The sequence below is a fragment of the Drosophila sechellia genome, chromosome X (assembly GCF_004382195.2).
Source record: "Drosophila sechellia strain sech25 chromosome X, ASM438219v1, whole genome shotgun sequence".
Lineage (NCBI taxonomy): Eukaryota > Metazoa > Arthropoda > Insecta > Diptera > Drosophilidae > Drosophila > Drosophila sechellia.
This window is the reverse complement of record NC_045954.1, coordinates 7,076,723-7,095,113: the sequence shown is the minus strand read 5'-3', so window position 1 is coordinate 7,095,113 and position 18,391 is coordinate 7,076,723. Positions and strand designations below refer to the sequence as shown.

Below are 18,391 nucleotides of genomic sequence, written 5' to 3'. Positions count from 1 at the left end.
GCCCAGCCACCAAGTTTCAAAACTTTCAAAAGAACTTGGAAAAATATTTAAATGGTATGGGTGATGGATGGTACTTGCTAAAGATTTTAATGGAAAATGCAAGGATTAATGTACCAAAATTATAAAACCCACAATGGATTCCTATCGTTTTTTACTTATTATCCTTATTTATAACCCGAAACCTTTTTCGATATAATGTTAAGGCAATCAACGAGCACTCAAAAAATGACCAGCAACTTGAGATCCAATCAAGAGGACTTAATCCTGAGGTGGGCATCCAAACAACTTTTTAAACTTTCCGCTTCGTTTCCATAACGTATAAATATTCTATAAATACCAATAAAAGTGTTGGGAAAAGTTGAGCCAAAAAAGATAAGAAAAAAATAAAACAAAAACTTTCGGTCGTCGCAAAAAAAAATAGAAGGAAAATACTTAAAAATCTCATCGACAGCAGTGTGCAAAGCAACAACTTGGGGCGGAAGTGGCTCAACAATTTTCAACACGTTTTCCCCACCAGCCAGGAAAATCATAAAATTTTAACGAACCTATTGAAAGTTTACACATTGCTGCTTGATTTCACTGGGCCAATGGGGCTACGGCTAAGGTCCGGAAAGTGTGAAAAGCACCATCGAACGGCAAAGATTTTCACACTTAGACATTAAGGAAATTTATAAACATACATACACACACGCAGGGTCGCACCAGTGATGTTGGATTTGGCCACTTTTGAACACCTTTTGGGTTGAAATATTAGCAATTTATACTGCTATATGTGAATGCTTCTATTACACTGATAATTCCACCCATTTAACATGTTTTATAATAATACATCTACGAATTCTATAGCACTATCTAAATAATAATCAGTAACACCACTAATCTTACAAAAGATAGAAACTGCAAGTTTAACAGCAGAAATTGGTGATTTTTGGCGGTCAAAAAGTGGCATCGCTGGGACGCACATGTTTCATGATTGGCGCCGAAAAGTGTGCTACAGGAAAATTAAACTTACCTATGTAAATAAGCCCAAGAAAAGGTATCCTGTGAGTATGAGAGTGCGTGTAAGTGTGTTTGCCAGTGTGCGGCTGAGGCGGAAGTTATGTTCAAACTTAATTTAAGGTTCAATACCGTAACCAAAGAAAACCACACGAACTTTGGCTAGAAAGGCGACGACGACGATGAACGAGTTTCGTGTAACATAAAATCTTGTGGTTTATTAGATTTTAATAATTCACACGCTTCGAGTGTGTGTGTGCGTGTGCTGGTGTAGAAGACACATGACAGCCTCACAAAAAGATGGGCGGAGCGTGGCTAGAGAGAATTGCTGTGCATTTGAAGTCAACAAAAAACTAACTTTTATCTACCGCTCGTCTCAACTTTGTATCGCTTCAGCCAGAATCCCTCCGAAAAGACACCAAAAATCACCTGCCACCACCCACTTGAAAGAACACCCGAAGGTGTGTTTGTCTTAGCAGCAAAACAACAACAAAGGCAACGACAAATTTGTGGCATATCAGCGGTGTGTCGTGTGGGTTGTTGTGTCCGTATCCAATTGGTTGGGGATAAGTTTTGGGGCCCGGGAACTAGTGGGTTAAGACGGTGCTGCAAGTGCATACTTAAGAGTATGTGGAAAATGCCACTAAAGGGAATTGATTTGCCCAAGACTTGGCTAAAGATTGCATAATAAGTTGACAATGTCTGCCATAAGTTTTAAGCTTAAGATTAGTTGAAATTTGTGTGTTTCATATGAAGCGGGAATATTTCCAAGCTACTTTATTATGTTCAGCCTTATTTTTATCAAATGCTAACCCAACGTCCTTTGGTGGTTCATCAACAACATTTCACCTGCTTAACCCTTAATCTAATCCACTCTGTGCACTCCGCAACATGCACTTTTGCCCGGTACTCTTTCCTGTTTTTGGTGACCCTTCATGCCGTCGACGGACATTCCACTAGTTCCCCGCCTCCTCCGACCAATCGATGGATTAACCCTCTGAGACCGCAGAGGATGTGACATACGAGTTAACCCCATGCCATGCCATGCCTGGCATTCCTCGGCTTTATCTACCTTGCAAAAGTTGGCAACTTTGGCTACTCGCTTAACAGGCGTATCGCTCATGGCCCAAAAGAGCTTGTTGGCCAAAGTCAAGTGCCAGGACATCAACAACGAATAAAGGGGGTGAAATGCACGGCAGGAAGGACAGGAATCACAAGGAGCACAAGGAGCTGAAACAAGGTTTCCGCTTCCGGCGGACTCTATAAATTTTTGCCATCTACCTGGGAGTATGCAAAAGATGATGATGCTACGAACAAAACAAAAAAAAGAAAAAAAAACTGCAGGGGAAGGCCAGAATAAATCAGTGAAAAATGTGCAACTTATGATCAAGTGTTCCCACAAGAATTGCAAACTTTGCACAGGCCAACCAAGATGCTTTTCCTTTTCTGCACTCTTTGTTGTCTCGGGAACTGAACGTCGAAGACATAATCGAAGTTATGTGCCCAGAAAAAAGAGGTTGCATAGTTGAGTTGACCCTTTTTTATGTTGTACGGTCCATAAATAGTTTATAAACTATGCTTAAACCAAAGGAGACTGCTTCAAAATATGAAGGTGAAGTATGGAGGAAATCACTTGTAAGAAGATAATTGCATTTCACACCAATTAATTTCATTCAGGACGGAACGCAAAGAAAAAACACACCGAGAAGCCAATGAAAAACAAACAAAAATTGTAAAATGGGCAGCGACAGAATCAATTTGAATTTCAAATTAACAGAAAATAGTAGAAGGAGATCGGGGTCACCACTCGAGAAGGACAGCCTAAGATTTGCGACTTTACAATGGGGGTTGTACTACCCAAATGCAATGGCATCAAATGTCGTCTACAACTCAGTTTCCCCTCTTTTTTCCTCACGAAATACAAATTGAATTTTCCATTTAAAGACAATAGGTTGGCAAATTTTCATGCGCCGCAGGATGGGCAGGCAAAATGCCATTGTCGTCATTTGTTATTTTGTCGAAAAATAAAATTATTATTCCCAGTGGAAAGGAAACGCAAGTTCATTGTTTGGAGATCTTTAAACAACATAGACATCCCGCAGATATCGAAAAAGTTTGGCCGTATATTGATTTAGCTGGAGAATCAAAGATGTAATAGAATATTAAATTATATAAACATGAAAATAATTTACGAAATTTTGAATGCTAATAATTAGTGCAAATTATTGCTTATTTACAGTTTAAGTGTAGGTTTTTTCGTTTTTATGCTGTACAGAAAAAAGCATTAACGTTTAAAAATCTTGAAAATAGGGCATCTGCGCATAGACTGTTTAGGCCAGTCTGGCATTTTCCCCGCCAGACTTCGGTTTCCATTTTTCCATTTAACAGAAATTAATTTATTACATCAATATTTATGTTTCACTTAAATTATAATGCGTGAATGCAGTCATCCCCCTGTCTAAACTTTTACAATATTTTTTTTTCCGTTCTCCACTTTCCACTTCTTCGACCATTTTTGCCCGCCGCAAAGCAAACAGAAAGGGGGGATCCTTTGGTCTGACTCCCACTGACTTTTTCGAGGAATCGCAATCAACCATAATAAATATTAAAAAATAGCGCATAAAGTCAAACATTTTGGGGGAGCTGTCCGGATCGTTGATGGAAACTTTTCTAATAAAATAGTGAGCGTGGAAGCAATTGCAATTGTGAATTTCTGCAATTGCACAACTTTTCGGGCATATTCAAAAACCATTTTCGCCTATCAGAAAGTGTTTCAACAAATATTGACAGACGAAAAATGGAGGGCGGGTTGTAGGATGGAAATTGGGGGCGGGGCTATGGGTGAAAATGGCTGCCATAATTAACAGTTAATATTGCAGAAGCGGCAAACAAAGTTTGTTCCGGTTGTTTCTATTTCTGCTATTTGACTAGAACTCCCTTCGCCCGCCTCCTTTGTAAAAAGGGGGGCGTCTGGCGTTTAATAAGCTCACAGTTTGTGTTTGTGTTTTCCAACACTGCAAACACATACATATGAGGAAAATCTCCTCCACGCAAGCGAAACTCAAACAGAGGGGTTAGGAAAACGGTGAGGGGGCGCTGAAAAGCACTTGAACCCCTTCCCTTATATTCTTCCTTGGCCTTTTTTATGCTGGCACGCTTTTTGCTCATTTTTTGGTGTCAATGAACAGTTTTAACATATTAGCAAAGTTTCTTAAAGTACACATAAATATGTTTGATGTGTGAGAGAACGCCAAGGAAAAAGGGAGAATTGGTATGGGAAACCTCCGGAAAAAAGGTCTGGGTATGAGTATGGAAAAAGGCGGGAGACACAAGTGCAAAGGCAAACGGAATATTATGTAAGATGCCGGGGCCAAAGTGGCGGATGAGTATCGCATTTTCAAGTGCCCCTGGGTGGAAAAAAATATAAAATATAAAACGACGACGACTATGACTGCCCAAGCTAGCTGCATTGAAAAGCGTGGATATTCCACATTTTTCATGCGATTTTACCATGTGGCTCAGGGGAGCCATCTTCCACAGGGATATTGAAAGCTGCCTTAAATAATTCGCAAAGTTTGACTGATGAACACAGCGAAAAAAATACACATTATTTGAGCCTAAAAGTTGTTAGTGGTTCTAGGAAAATGCATTTTATACTTTATTTTTATGATTGAATTCCAAATACTCACGGAATTTTAAGTACCTTTGTAAGCTCACTCCAATTTCAAATCAACTCACAAATTAACTCAATAAAAACAATTTTCGATATTAAATTATCATTTTCCCCATTACCTCCCTGGATAGTTGAAAAACTTTCTCCTCGCCTCTAACCCCTTCCCCACTATTACCACACACACGCACACATTCATATAAAATATGGATGTATGTTTGTATGTATATATTCCTCCACTACAACTACAACAAAAGGATGTCGTGTCGTGCCGCGTCGCTTAATCATGTCAATGATTTATAACGCTTTCAAGGAGCGCACCAAAACTCGAACTTGTCGACGCCAACTTCCCCTCTCTCGCTTTCCCACCCAAATTCCCCAACCATTTTCCTCAAGGTGAGCGAAGGGACGTCAAGGGGCGGGAGGCCACTGAATGACTTGCCAGACAAAAGCATAGTAACTAGCTTAGGAACCGGAGTTTGGCCAGGTCAGAACATAAGTTTTCCAGCTACTTATATGCCGCCATAGTCGAGGCGAAATTTATCTCACGAAAAATGATTTGGCTCATTATCAACAGGAGCTAAAGTGCAGCCAGTACACAGGAAATAATATATTTAACATCTTTAAATTCAAAAGGAAATATAAGGATGTTCAAAAACCAAAACTTACATTTAAAAAATGGATTTGATTGATTTTAACCGAATATATCAACAACTAATAAAAGATTTATGTAAAATATACAAAATATTGATATTACACATATCAAACAATAAATTACATATTTTAAGTGTACAAAAAACCAGAGATACATTTATAGACAAAAGAAGAAAGACGATTTCGGAGGGAGGGACATCGAATAAACGCATAAATCAACAACAAAAACAGAAAAAATGATTTATTTTTCTTGGCTGCTTCTTCAGCTGCTGCGTCTACTTCTTTCGCTCCACCAAAAATACACCCCAACTCCCAAACACTTTTTTTTGCGACGGGGTTGGACCCGTTGTATGATTGCTTCTAATAAGTAAAGTGGGATAATACCAGGAATTTGTGGTGGAATGGGAAGTGAAGGCTACGTCGAAGGGGAAGTACCATAATCAGTGGGGAAAAATCGGGGGAAATAAATAATGTAGGAGGGGGCGGCAAGGTGTGCATGCCCACCAATAATAAAGTAATCAAAGTGATATGGTGTTGATGTCAGGAGGGAAGGATGAAATGCTCGCAAGTTCATATAGGGCTGCTGTGCGAGGACAGGATGAAAGGAAGCCCCAAACAATGTGTGTTGTTATTGTTGCCAGGATTATGCCATTAAGACATGAGGCAATCGAATTATGATCCTGGCCTGCAAATGAAATTGAATAAGCAACGCCAGAGGAGGAGGCACTGGGAAAATCCAGCTGAACAATGGAACAAAGGAGCAGGCATTTAAGAGGCCAATCTGGCTGAGAGATCTGGCTATAATAACTATTGGCAGGGGGAGTTATGAATGGTAAACTGTTTAAAATGTAAAAGCATACATATGTAAGATATATGATATATGTATGAATATGATATATATTGAAAAATGCGTGCATTGAACTTCTGGATTTTAAAGGACGCCTTCACATATGTGGTAATGTAAAAAAAAATGTTTTAGATTGTATTGAACAATTTGAAATGCAAATTTCGTACCAATTTGCTTGGTTCTTTCGCTGGAGGAACTTTTCACTACATGTGTTTGGTGTCTCTGCGCCAAAACCCCATAAATAGTTGCTTAATTACCTTCTCAAGTGCCAAGTGCACTCACCTGGCCGGGGAAATAATATCCCTCTCCTCCCTACTCATCCCATTTTTCGCTGTTTGCAAAAAACTTCCTGCACAAAGAAAACCCAAACACACAAAACAGTAAGGAGAAGTTGAGGCAAAAGCCGAAGACAAAGTATAAAACATATGCCAAAACACCGATTGCAATTAATCTTGTGCATGTTTTAGCGCTCTTCACCCCTTTCCAAAATTTCCACAAGCGGTAAACTGTATTGGTAAACAACAAAACGGAAAACTTGTGCTGCATTTGGCTTTCGGTACTGGGTTCTCCCCTTTTTTCCGTCAGAGTTGCCACCTGCAAAAAGGAAGCAACCAATTTAGTGTGGTTGTGTTTGGGTGCTGTGATCTATTGTTGGCAAAGCAAACTTTGCAGCATACTTGAAGGCGCCACCCACATACATAGCTCTTATTCCCTGGATTTGTCTGTGTATATTTCGGTGTATACGTGTATGTGTGCTATAGACATTTGTGAGGTATCCCTTAAATACCAATTTATGGCACAAGCAGATAAAGTCCCAAATCTGCACTTAATCTTTTGCATTGTTTAATTTCGACTCATTGAGTTGGAGCGCCAAAAATGCCCCACACTTGGATTTCTCTATTTCCTAGCAAGATTGTATATGGGTGATTGTGTTTGAGGGGGCGTGTGGGCGTGGCCATATGAATGGGCATTGTTCCGGGCCGAAAAGCGGCGTACTTAAGTTGCCTGGGAAATAAATCGCTGTTGACGTCTACAATGTGCTACACAGAGAAGAAAAAAGTTATAAAATGTGCGCAGTTTTACATCTATAATGTGATACACATATCCATCATATACCAAAATTGTATCAAAAATTACCATAAATCATATTAGCCAAAACTAGTTGTAATATAAATATATTTATGCGTAATTTTTTCTTCTGTTCTTTGGAAATCAAAGGGAAATGAAGTGAGGAGAAAGTTTAGACGGTGGGGGCTATCCGGTTTGCTTGTGTGCAATATTCGATGCTTCATTGCAAGCACGGCAACAACAAAGACACGTCCTTGCTCAACAGGCGCAACAGTCGTCCTTGCTTCCTTCTTCCTTCCTTGCATTCAGCCTTCCTTAACACCGGTTTGCCCGCTTCTCGGGCTCGATTTCGCGGTTTCCATGGGCGGCGTTTGCACAAGGATACGGAGAAGGGGGTCCTGAATCCGGGTCTTGGTCCAACGCAAGTTGTTCGCTAGTTAAAACTTACAACTTGCGCGTTATTTCCTGCCACACACACACACTAACACACACTTTCTCTTTGAGAAAGGGGTTCGCTTCACCCTTCTTCCGACCGCAACGCCCTCCGTACTTAAGGTGTTAACGCAAAAGCTTGACTCATAAAATATTGAAAAAGCCGCAAAAACTTTGCACCAAAAAAGGTCGGGAAAATACACATAGGTAATACAGAGTAAAATGGTAGGGGATAAAGGGAAATAGGGGGCCAATTGTGGCGGATTGTTGGAACCCCAAATTGAACGGTTAAGAGGCGGAGTCAGTGAAACATGCTTCTTCTTGTTTTTTGCTAAGGAATTATGTTATATTGATATTTATTAAATTTATAATTTAATTAACATTTATACAACACTTGTTCACTTTGTCTAGAACGTCAGAATAATTTCGTTCCTGGAAAGAAAAATGTGGAAGTAGGACCCCGTTCGTAATTGGTTCAAGTTTTAATTGACTTCGAGATCTCAAACAATCCACCAGCCATGTCCCCTGGCCACTTAGTCCTACTACAGTTCAGCATGCACTGTTTCAAGATCATTTTCATCTATTGCATCTGTGTTAATGTCCTGGAACATCTAGTCCAAAGGGTCCAGGAACACTGAGCTGGATAATCCTGGGGGCCAGAGTACGGAATCAATAAAAATGCGGCATCTATTTCAAAATTGTATTGTTCTTTTTTTTTCCTCTTTTTGATGGCAAATATTGCATTTATACCCGCAAAATGTGGGCTGACTTTTTTCATCTCCACTCGAGTTGAAAATCGATACGATTTACGTAAATTACACATAATTTTTAATAGGCTTTTTCATCAGGCATAAATTATTTCCAGCATGCAAAAGCAGTCGCGGAAAAAACCCGAAACGGAAATTTAAATTACCTGCAACGTAATTACACAAAAGAATATGCCAATAAAAATGACTTATGTATCAATTTCCTTTACGACACAATCCCTGACGAAATGGGGAAGATGATGACGATGATGATGATGATAACAATAAAAAGGCAACGTAGCACAAAGCGAAAAATTTTCAATTTTATTTTTATTGCCTTATTGTGTATCAAATATTTACAATTATTTGCCCCAAGTACCAGGAAAATGAGCCAAAGAGGCGCTCAGACGAGCCGCGGCAGATATTGTTGGGGTAGCAGATAAATTCAAATAAATTCTTGGCATTGCACTGTAACCAAGGTGGAAATGATGAGCCGTTTTCGTGGAAAGCGGGCGGGGGGCAACGCCCCCACAAAACTACAGACGTGAAAAAGTTTTCGATCAAAAATGCGCCAGAGAAATTACACCCGCTCTTCGCTTTCTTCACTTTCTACGAGTATTCGTTTAGTGCGCCGCCTTTCTCCCGGTGGCGGCATTAAAATTTTATTTTAATGTCATCGAGACGTTGATTTACAGCCACGAGATTCTCGGTCTGTGCTTTTGTGTGCGCACGGCGAAATATAATTTTAATAATATTTTATTGCTTCGAAAAGTGGTAATAGCGCGTAAAATGCCAGGGCTGGATAAATTGTTTTGCAAAGGGGAAGAATTCGGCGCTGCCAAATGTGGTAAATATCCTGTAGGACTTGTTAGAAAACATGGGAAAGAACACAAAAAAATTACTAATTAATAGTGTGTATTTATAACCTATTTCAAGTACTTTAGTTATCTACGCATTGAATCACTTTAAATGGAAATAGACTTTCTCGTCTTTGTCCCTTCAGGATACATTTTCCCCCCCATTTTCTTTCATCCATGTTAACTGTTTATTTCTGTTGCCATTTTCGCCGGCAAAGGAAACCTTGCCAATTGAACGGGTTTCCATCAATTGGAAACACATTTGCCGTGAGCTTTTCCGCATTTCCTCGCTCCACTTCCGTCTGCCTTCGCTATTTGGTTCATTTAACAACAATTATAATGGTTTCCACTTTTGGTATTACTTTTAACGGTTGTCTACATTGGTTTTCCTCGGCTTTCTGTTTCTTGTACAAATTCTTTTTCTTTTTACCTTTTGCGAGGCAATCGAAGAGCTTGTAAAACTTAATGAAATGAAACCTTTGAAAAAGCCAACCGGAAAAGGTGAATGAAGAGATTGGCTTGGCACTTTTCGGCTTTTTCGAATCTATTTTAAGTAATATTTATGTGACTTTACCTCCCACTTCATCCTTCGCGCGCACTCTCTTCACCAATTAATTTTTATTTATGTCTGTATGCGTTAATATATATTTTTTGGTTCGCTTTTCCCTTATCAAACAAACAGTTGGCAAAATGATAAATGCCCTTCACCCTAAACCCCCTCTCTTTGGTAATTTAATATTTTTCATTTTTTTCCAAAGTTGGGGGGCTGCTAAAAAATGACAATTTTTAATTATCAAATGCGTTTAATGATAAAAATTGTCTAAGCGAACGAACGGACGGGGGTGTGGCAGCCACTTTCCCAGCTTTTAATTTATGATTTATTTGTGTGGGTGGCGGGGCGCCCATAATAATTAATATTGCACACAAGAAAATGCCAGAAAATACAAAAAAAAAAAGCGAAGCGAACCTAAGAGAAAACAACGAAACAGAAGGTGGGCAAAGGCGTCGAAAACAATTCCCCCGAGGGGGTGGGAACATTTTTTCATAAATCTTGAAGGCGAAGACAGTAAGTGCAATGTCATTGAGGAAAAAAAATATAAAGGGGTAGTAGGGGGAATAGAAAACAAAACCCAAGCCCCCCTTGAAACCCCTGCCCCCATCGCGACCACATGTCGTCTTGAGCCTGCCGCGAACACAAAATTAAAAGTATTTCTCGAATTATTGTTAATGATGATTAAAAATATGTGTACCTGCGGAAATGAAATGGCAAGAAGGTGTGGATTGTGCAGGGACTACACCTGTCCCCAAAGCGAACACATGCTGCCATCTCCATCTTGACTGAATCCGAGTTCACATTTGACTTTGACTTTTGGTGAGGTGGAGAAAAAAGCGTTTTCTTTAAGGAAATAATATAATAAATATACATTCTAGAATACGCAACGGATAAGGCAGAGAAAAAAAATATGTACACATTCATTTTTAAACATACACATAATTTTTTATTAATTTATGCTGACATCCCTCAAGTTAAAATATATCTTCCTTATGATTAAAATGAGCCTGTTTGCCATTTATGGATTCGCCAAGGGAAGATCCATTCTGTGGGTGGTAAAGGGTTGAATGCGGCGTGTGGCGGCACTCGATAACATAATTATCTGTCATAATCAGTAGGCGTTGAAATGTGCAATTTAAAGAGCAATTTAATGCGCGCCAGCAGCCAAAAACAACAACACCGATGCAGATACAGCCGCAGCAATATAGATACAGATATGGATACGGTTATGGATGGCGGATACAACTACACGTACAGATGCAGATATAAACACAAATCACCAGGCAGTTGCAGTTGCACAAAAGCGCAAGGGCGTCGCTGCAACAGAACCGGTTGCACGGGGGTGGAAATCAGGGAGGTTGCCTAGTGCCACGGCTGTGGGGTTTTAACAGTGGCGTAGTGGGTTAATTAACAATGGGGCAGCATCTTTGCCAAGCAATCAAAAGCCCTTGTTTACAAGAAAATCAGTTGTGCATAAGTATTTTTCCGTATTCAACTACTTCTTCAATGCTTTCCTCTTACACGTTTCACAACATATTAGACCTTGATTAACTTTACCCTTTTGACACTACGCCACTGCAGGTGTTTGCCAACGTCTAAAGCATTTCGGTGATTGTGTCAGTTTGAGTTTTTGCAAATTTGCATCGGATTATTGCAATAAACATAATTATGCGCGCTGCATATGATTTTTCAATTAAACACATGCCAACCCTGCGTGAAAAATCCCCTCTTTGAGGGGTTATCATTGTGGACTCCTGGGTCTTTCTGCTGGGGCGTGGCAAATAAAGGGTTAAGCTGGCTTTTTCGGTGATGGAAAACGGGGGACTAGATATTTGATACCGAGGGATTCTGGGATGACATGACCAATCAATTGCTGCTCGTTGCGGGTGTTTGTAATGCATATTTGTTAATTAAGTGTCGCATGTGTGTGAAAAACCCCCAAACACCCAGCATGTGGTGCCATTCTAGCTGTGCTTAAGTGGAATCAATGGATTGTAATGCAAAGATAATCATTTTTAGCAAAAAAAAAAACCTAACGAAAAAAAGTGGCGCACATATAATTATATTTATTCTGAAGAGCCTTTGCCTTGAGTGGGAAAATGACAGAATAGGGCGTTGCCAATGAGACATATGCAAACGCACTCAACAGGATATTCCAGAAATTTCAATTAGATGAGGTGTTGAAGCTGAAATTTTGCGGTGCAATTGGATTTGTATTTGTCATTTCAAGCGTATTGCACTTGATGACTAGCTACCCCATACTTATTCCCAGCAGATCGTAAGCCATAACGAAATGTTTTTGTCTTTGAAAGTGAAGTCATTATATTGATATTCAAGGTAAAAGTAAACTTAAATATGAAGAAGAACGCTTGTCGTGTCATATGGATCCACCCGGAACATATCAAAAATCACTATATAAAAAAAAAATAAGAAAAAAAAGTTTATACTCTTAGGTCAGTTACCCTTAGGTCAGGGTAACAGTAGCCACAAGTCCAGCTACTGGGACCTCACGATCCAACAAGGATAACTGCAACAGGTAGTCGCCTTTGGGTGCATTGTCTGGTAGGAAATTGGTCTCCATTTCGTAGTTATCGATGGTATATTTGCCTTTCGGAAATGGGCATGTATCCTGATCCGGTAAATTGGAAACCTTTTTTATGCTTGGATAAGAGTCCTCATCCTCTTTAATGAACTGACAGAAAGGTTTTTTAACAGCCATTACCATCGAACCCCTCTGATTGGCATTGGCATCGTAGACATAAACCATGAGAACAATCTAAAATGAAATATATTAATGATTGTTTAATAAAAGATTGCAAGGAAAGCTGCTCGGAAGAAAGTATATTATATATACTACTGATAAGTCACTTACCTTCTGCTCATCGGCCATATTGAGTTTGAATTCAAAGTCCCCGCTAACCACAAATTGATTTCGTGAGACCTTTTTCATACTCAGCGTTCCCCAGTCCACCCAATTCTCCTGATTTTCGATGGTGTCGTCCATCGTAAAGGTGTTTAGCTCCACACTGTATGGCTTTTCGGCTCCACAACTGTGAACCAAGAGTATCGAAAGCAATAGAGTAATCGGACCCATTCTGAAACGGATGGACCCAGCCATTGTGCTACTGTCACTACAATGTCGGTTGATCGAATAAATCTCCAAATATATATGTCTACAAAGTACTGAGGAAATCCCATCTCGCACGCCAAATCGTTGTTTGAATCCTATTATGTGACTCTATCTGGATGTATCTTATAACCGTAATTTTTATGACTTTTAATTGTGGTTGTCATTTCGTGCATCGCACAAATTTTGCGACAAGGCTAAAACTAGTTTATGAACATAGCTCGTAATAGTTGTTTGAAATCTGTGAACACCATTTAAGTGACCTTACTAGAACTCGTCTCGTCAATACAAAGTTTAAAATATATAGATCATCTAATGCGTTTGTGTACTACTGACGTATTTGAATTGGCTCAGTTGAGGTGTATAATTGTATTTGTCCTCTTTCAAATCCCCGTTTCACCTGTCCGCCAACAATTGATCCGCTGTCTGCTCAACTTTTCCGTTGAAATTCTGTAAATATTTTATGCCAACTAATCTCTTAACACTCTATTGAGACATGTAAACTTTTAATAGCATTTGCTTCACTCCGCCAAAGTCTGATGAAGTAAAACGATGGGGGAAAATGGGAAATATTGTAGGTCTGGAGACCTTGTTTTATGGCCAGCAGCAGTTTTCGTGTTTGAACATCAAAAGTAATAAATTCATCGAACCATTACAGGCTAGAAATTCAGCGGCTAAGGATTTTGTTGTTTTAGGTCGTTGCTCAATAACTTTCCGCCGGCTTTTCCCACTTTTCTTGCTTTTCCATCGGTCTTGCCGTTAATTTTCCGCGTACTCCTCTGCGTTGTTTGCCGTTGTTTTTGCCTCGTTTTCCACCGTTTTTCCTCCTTGACTGTTGCTGCTGCTGCTGCAAAGTTATTTAGGTAACTGTCTTGACTTGTTTCTTTTGGCCCTCTGCATTGATTGCCCCTGGAATTCTGAAGCTGGGGTGAAAGTTTCGCTGGGGTCACCATAAATATCCCAGTTCCCGAAACAAGCCAGAAGTTAAGTGTCTCTGAAAGTTAGTTGCAAATATTTTAGGCTTATTTATTGGTTTCTAATCGAAATGCCAGTAAGTAGTCAGTTGCACTTGATGAAACTAGTTGGTAGTGAAATAATTATAATTACTACAATTCTCTTGTTGCATATCAATGGACTTTTAACTTATTTGAATTACTATTATTATTAATATTATTGAACGCATATTTTGACCTTCTTTTCAAGTGTGCTTCACCTTTACCTGAAATGTTTATATTTGTTTATATTTCCTTGCCGAATATTTATTTAATTAAAGCTATGTCAGCAATAATTAGACGCTAAATGCTTGACAATTTTAGTGAAATGAAAGTCACGTGACAAAATACACGGGACATCATTTCAATAAAAAATACACACCAACAAAACAGAAAAAAATACTTCAAGAACAGCGCTGGGTTCATAAAGAGAACCAGTTGTGTGTAAGAAGGAGATGGACTCAAAAGACAGAAAGGGACAGAACGGCAGGAGTGTGCTAAAAGAATTGCAGCGAAATTAAAATAAAATAAAATTTACGTTGAATTAAAAGCAGCAAAAGCAACAACAGTGGCAGGAGAACACTGAAGAATGTAAGGAGATTTTCTTAAGATAACGAATTATTTATGCCCAGTGATTTTTGGTTTTTGATTTAATTTTTGCTTTGTATTAAGTCAAATATTATCCTTAAATGAACTCAAATGTGAATAATAACAAATTTCAAAGAAATTATTTTTTTTTTTTGTGTAAAATCAATGCCAAATCAACAATATACAATATAAAATGTAGCAATTGTTGCAGATATTGAACACTATGAACATCCTTAATTACAAAACTACTCCTTTTCCGCAATTAAATCTGTACAGGGTATCTGATAAGCAAAAGCAAAGGAAAAATAACGAAACTGACAAAAGTGGGAGGACGAGTCGTGACTTCATTTGCTTGACACTTGGAAAAAGGGCGATGGAAAAGTGTGGAAATGCAGGGGAGTGGCGTTGTGGCATCAAGTGTGTGCCATAAAGGAAAGGGAAAAACAGAGAGGGTGCGAAAAGAAAAGGCTGCAAACGATTCCTAATTGAAAACTATTAAATTCTTTTTCCCTTTGCCCGCTGCTACTTAATTTCTCCTTGGCACCCAATCTTTTCCCATTTTCCGCGCTATTTTCCACCGCCTCCTCCCCCCATATTTTTTTTTTTTGCCTGGTGGGTCCAAATTGGAACTTGAATTTCATTTCGAATGACATTCGCTCCATCACGCGTCAACTGCAGCCAACTCATGGCACGTAGTTGGGATGGTTTTAAAAAAAGAAAGGAAAGCGAACAAGTCCTGGACAGGGGAGAGCAAAAAAAAAAGAAAGAAAAGCGGACATTTTCATTTGAGCATATTTAATTAGATGCAATTATTTATGGTATTAAATAGATGAGGCAGTAAATGTGCTGTACACTGCGTTGACTCCTCTAACTCCCCGAACCCAAGGAAAATTGAAATAAAATGCTAAAGAATTGCGTCGTTGTCTGTCGCCAAAGAAAAAATTGGATAGACCCGCCAGAGAAGTGGGAAAAAATACTCGGAAGAGAGAAAGGCGAGGAGAAATATTCAATTCTTGGCTCACTCAAAAAGGCACAATTCTGCAGCGAATGCCACGATGTCCAACCAACCCCCCTTGCGCATCATTTACCAGCCAACCATAACAATGGGGACCTCGGACACCCCATACCCACAGCCCCTCCCCCTGGAAAATCCCTCGGACGAAGGAGTGCATTTAAATGGCAGGAAATTTGAAAAAAATTGAAATTTAAGTCTTTGATATATTGAAACCGATTTATTAGCCGCCCTTTTTACGTTTTTCATTTTAGCCACACCCATTGTTAGTCATTTTCCTTTTTAACGAAAAGAGAAGAACTTGTCCTACGCTTTGCCTTCGTTTTATGTTTTTGTCTCTTAAAAAACAGAGAGGAACCGAGATATAGAGGGCAACCTACTTGAAAAATCCGCCCAAAACTAAAACATTTTTACATGTATTACTTTTCTACACACAAGGAAATCTATAAATACAGTGCATTATCTTAGACCTCAAAATAATTGAACATGGCCACAAATCCACACCTCGGACAACCAACCCCATTTTTTTTTTGACATTTATTGGAGTTAATAGCGCGTGACCATGGACGGGTTAACCCCTTTCGCACCTTTTGCCTTTCGACAGACAAGACACAAATTGACAAACGTTTAACATAATTTACACAGCAAAGCCGTAACGACTTACACTTGACCAAAACACCCAACCAATATTGACCCTTTCGCCTGTCCCTGGAAAACGAAAACCCTTGTCAACATTGCGTAACCGAAACTATTAAAAAGATCAGCCGGACACTTGACTGCAAAAAAGGAAGAAGAAAAAACAAGAAATGGTAAGAAAAAAGGGGCGAAAAAATGGGGAAATAAAATTGAAGAGGATGGCCCACCCACTTGCCCCCGGAAATTTGGTTCATTTTTCACACGCCCAGACCAAAAAGGACATATGTTCATGGTCAAATCGATTAAATAAATCATTAGCATCTTTTGTGGCCAATTCCCGTGTCCCTTGTGTCCTTTTTTTTTTGCAATGCGTGTCGCAAGTTTTCTCATGTGTTATTCGTTTTTTTTTTTTCTGGCCAGCAAATTGTTTTTTAATACAAGGCGAAGAAAAGACGACAGGAGCCCTTCTTTCGTTTCCGAAGTGAGAATTTTTCGTTATTTATTTTTTATTTGTCCTGTGGACCCCTTGTCGTTTGACATTTAATTTGTTGAGGCAAAGGAGCTGCAAAGAATGAAGGCTTATGTATTGCCGTGTACTTTGAGATGAGAATGAATAGAACGAAATTAACGACTCGCAAAGGCGGGATGTTTAAGCTAATTCAGGGCTATAGTAGATTGTTCAAGATACATTTTTAGGTAAAACCAGGTAATAATTAACATTAATATTATTACTTCGTAGACAAGTAATTCCATAAAATCCTTTAAAGAATTTAAAATCAAACGCCTATAATCACTGTTTTGTTTGAAAACCAAGCATATCATTTTCATTCTTTTCAACTTCAGCATCCTTTACCAATTTTTGTATCCCTCTTCATATATCATTCTTGTTGATTTTTTTTGTGATTTTTGTGCTGTTAGTGTTTATTTTCTATAAATATAAATTAAATGGGTGGCGTGCGACTGTCCAATAAATTTAGCTATTTTTATATATTACTAGATACCTTTTTCGGTTTCGGTTTCTTGCATTCGTGTTTCCTCATTTTTTTTTTTGCGCCTTGTTTGTCAGACGTGCCATTGTGGTGGTCCTTTTGTGCGCCATCTCATTCCGGCTCGAAACTCCGGTTCCACGGATCCTGAATCCTGGATCCCAGATCCTGCTCCGGTGTCGAACCCTTTTCATTGTGCATCACCCGACTGGGCGTGGCAGGCTACAAAATATTGCCCCAGCTGGGCCAAATCATGTGACAATAGTTGCTTTATACGCGGCTTTTCAGCGGACGACCATCCACATTTATGCCTTCTTCTTCTCACTTTTTTTTTTTTTTGCTAATAAAATGCAATTTGTTTTATGAAAGAAGCAACAGGGTGTGGAGTTGCATAGGTGAAGCCAGAGCTTCAGTTTAATTGTTCGCTTAGTAGTTCATTGCCACTACAGAGTCATGTGTGGAAAAATCGTTGCTGATAAATAGGCAAGATAAATATGCACACTAAAATAATAAAATTGGAATGTGCACTTATCATTCTGAATATCTATTTAATACGTGTGTTAAAAGGAAAACATTATCACGACATCATGTCTGAACCAACGATATTATCATTCATATTTAATTGTCGAAGAAAATTCGATTTTGGTTTTGTGATGCCTTTTCCATGCTCATACATACATAAGTATATCACGTGTTTACATAGAAATCATAACGCAGTCTTTTGTTTTAGTCCAACGCTGTCCCCCGAAATCTTTTGTAAAGCTAGCAGTAGCGAAAAAAAGCATACAATTTCTTGTAATTAAAATCCATGGCCTTTTCAGTCCCCAGCCCACTTGGGGTGGCGTTGGGTGGTGCTGCGAGTGGGTGGAACTGGGTGGTTCAGTCAGGTGCTCAGCTGCGCCAATCAGTCACAGACCAGTCAACCACCGAAGCTACCAGGTCCGGCTGTACTTGTCACTGCAGGAGGAAAAGGAAAGCGCCGGAAAATGGGAAATAGGGGTGGGGAAAACGGTGGGAGATGGCAGCCCAAAGGCAGACAGCGACCGACCTTTGCCAAGAGATTTCTCTGGTTTTTTTATATCGTTTTTCCTTATTTTTTTGTTCAAGAATTACTGATTATTAATTCATTTTGAACCGGTGAGGCATTCATATTTCTGCTGCAGCCCAGAGTGGGACGTCCTTCGACACGCACACTGTGGTCCAGGCAATGCTGATGCACTGGAAAAA

At 39.3% G+C, this 18,391-nt stretch overlaps 2 protein-coding genes across 2 annotated transcripts; one reads left to right on the top strand and one right to left on the bottom strand.

Moving 5' to 3' along the window:
* The first annotated feature begins 8,080 nt into the window (after positions 1–8,080).
* LOC116802275 lies at positions 8,081–8,413 on the top strand. The gene has a single exon (XM_032726198.1). The coding sequence runs from the start codon at positions 8,186–8,188 to the stop codon at positions 8,303–8,305; it is 120 nt and encodes a 39-aa protein (XP_032582089.1). The 5' UTR covers positions 8,081–8,185; the 3' UTR covers positions 8,306–8,413.
* Positions 8,414–12,110: 3,697 nt separating this feature from the next.
* LOC6618982 lies at positions 12,111–12,950 on the bottom strand. The gene is made up of 2 exons (XM_002043191.2): positions 12,696–12,950; positions 12,111–12,599 (listed from the first exon to the last, which is right to left on the bottom strand). The coding sequence occupies exons 1-2, from the start codon at positions 12,939–12,941 to the stop codon at positions 12,288–12,290; spliced, it is 558 nt and encodes a 185-aa protein (XP_002043227.1). The 5' UTR covers positions 12,942–12,950; the 3' UTR covers positions 12,111–12,287.
* Between the last annotated feature and the right edge of the window lie 5,441 nt (positions 12,951–18,391).

Excerpts from the sequence above, each read along its gene's own strand:
- LOC6618982 (XM_002043191.2), bottom strand. The coding sequence starts at position 12,941 with ATGGCTGGGTCCATCCGTTTCAGAATGGGTCCGATTACTCTATTGCTT. Across the intron at positions 12,600-12,695 it reads ATATGGCCGATGAGCAGAAG|ATTGTTCTCATGGTTTATGT; the intron begins GTAAGTGACTTA and ends ATTTCATTTTAG.
- LOC116802275 (XM_032726198.1), top strand. The coding sequence starts at position 8,186 with ATGTCCCCTGGCCACTTAGTCCTACTACAGTTCAGCATGCACTGTTTC.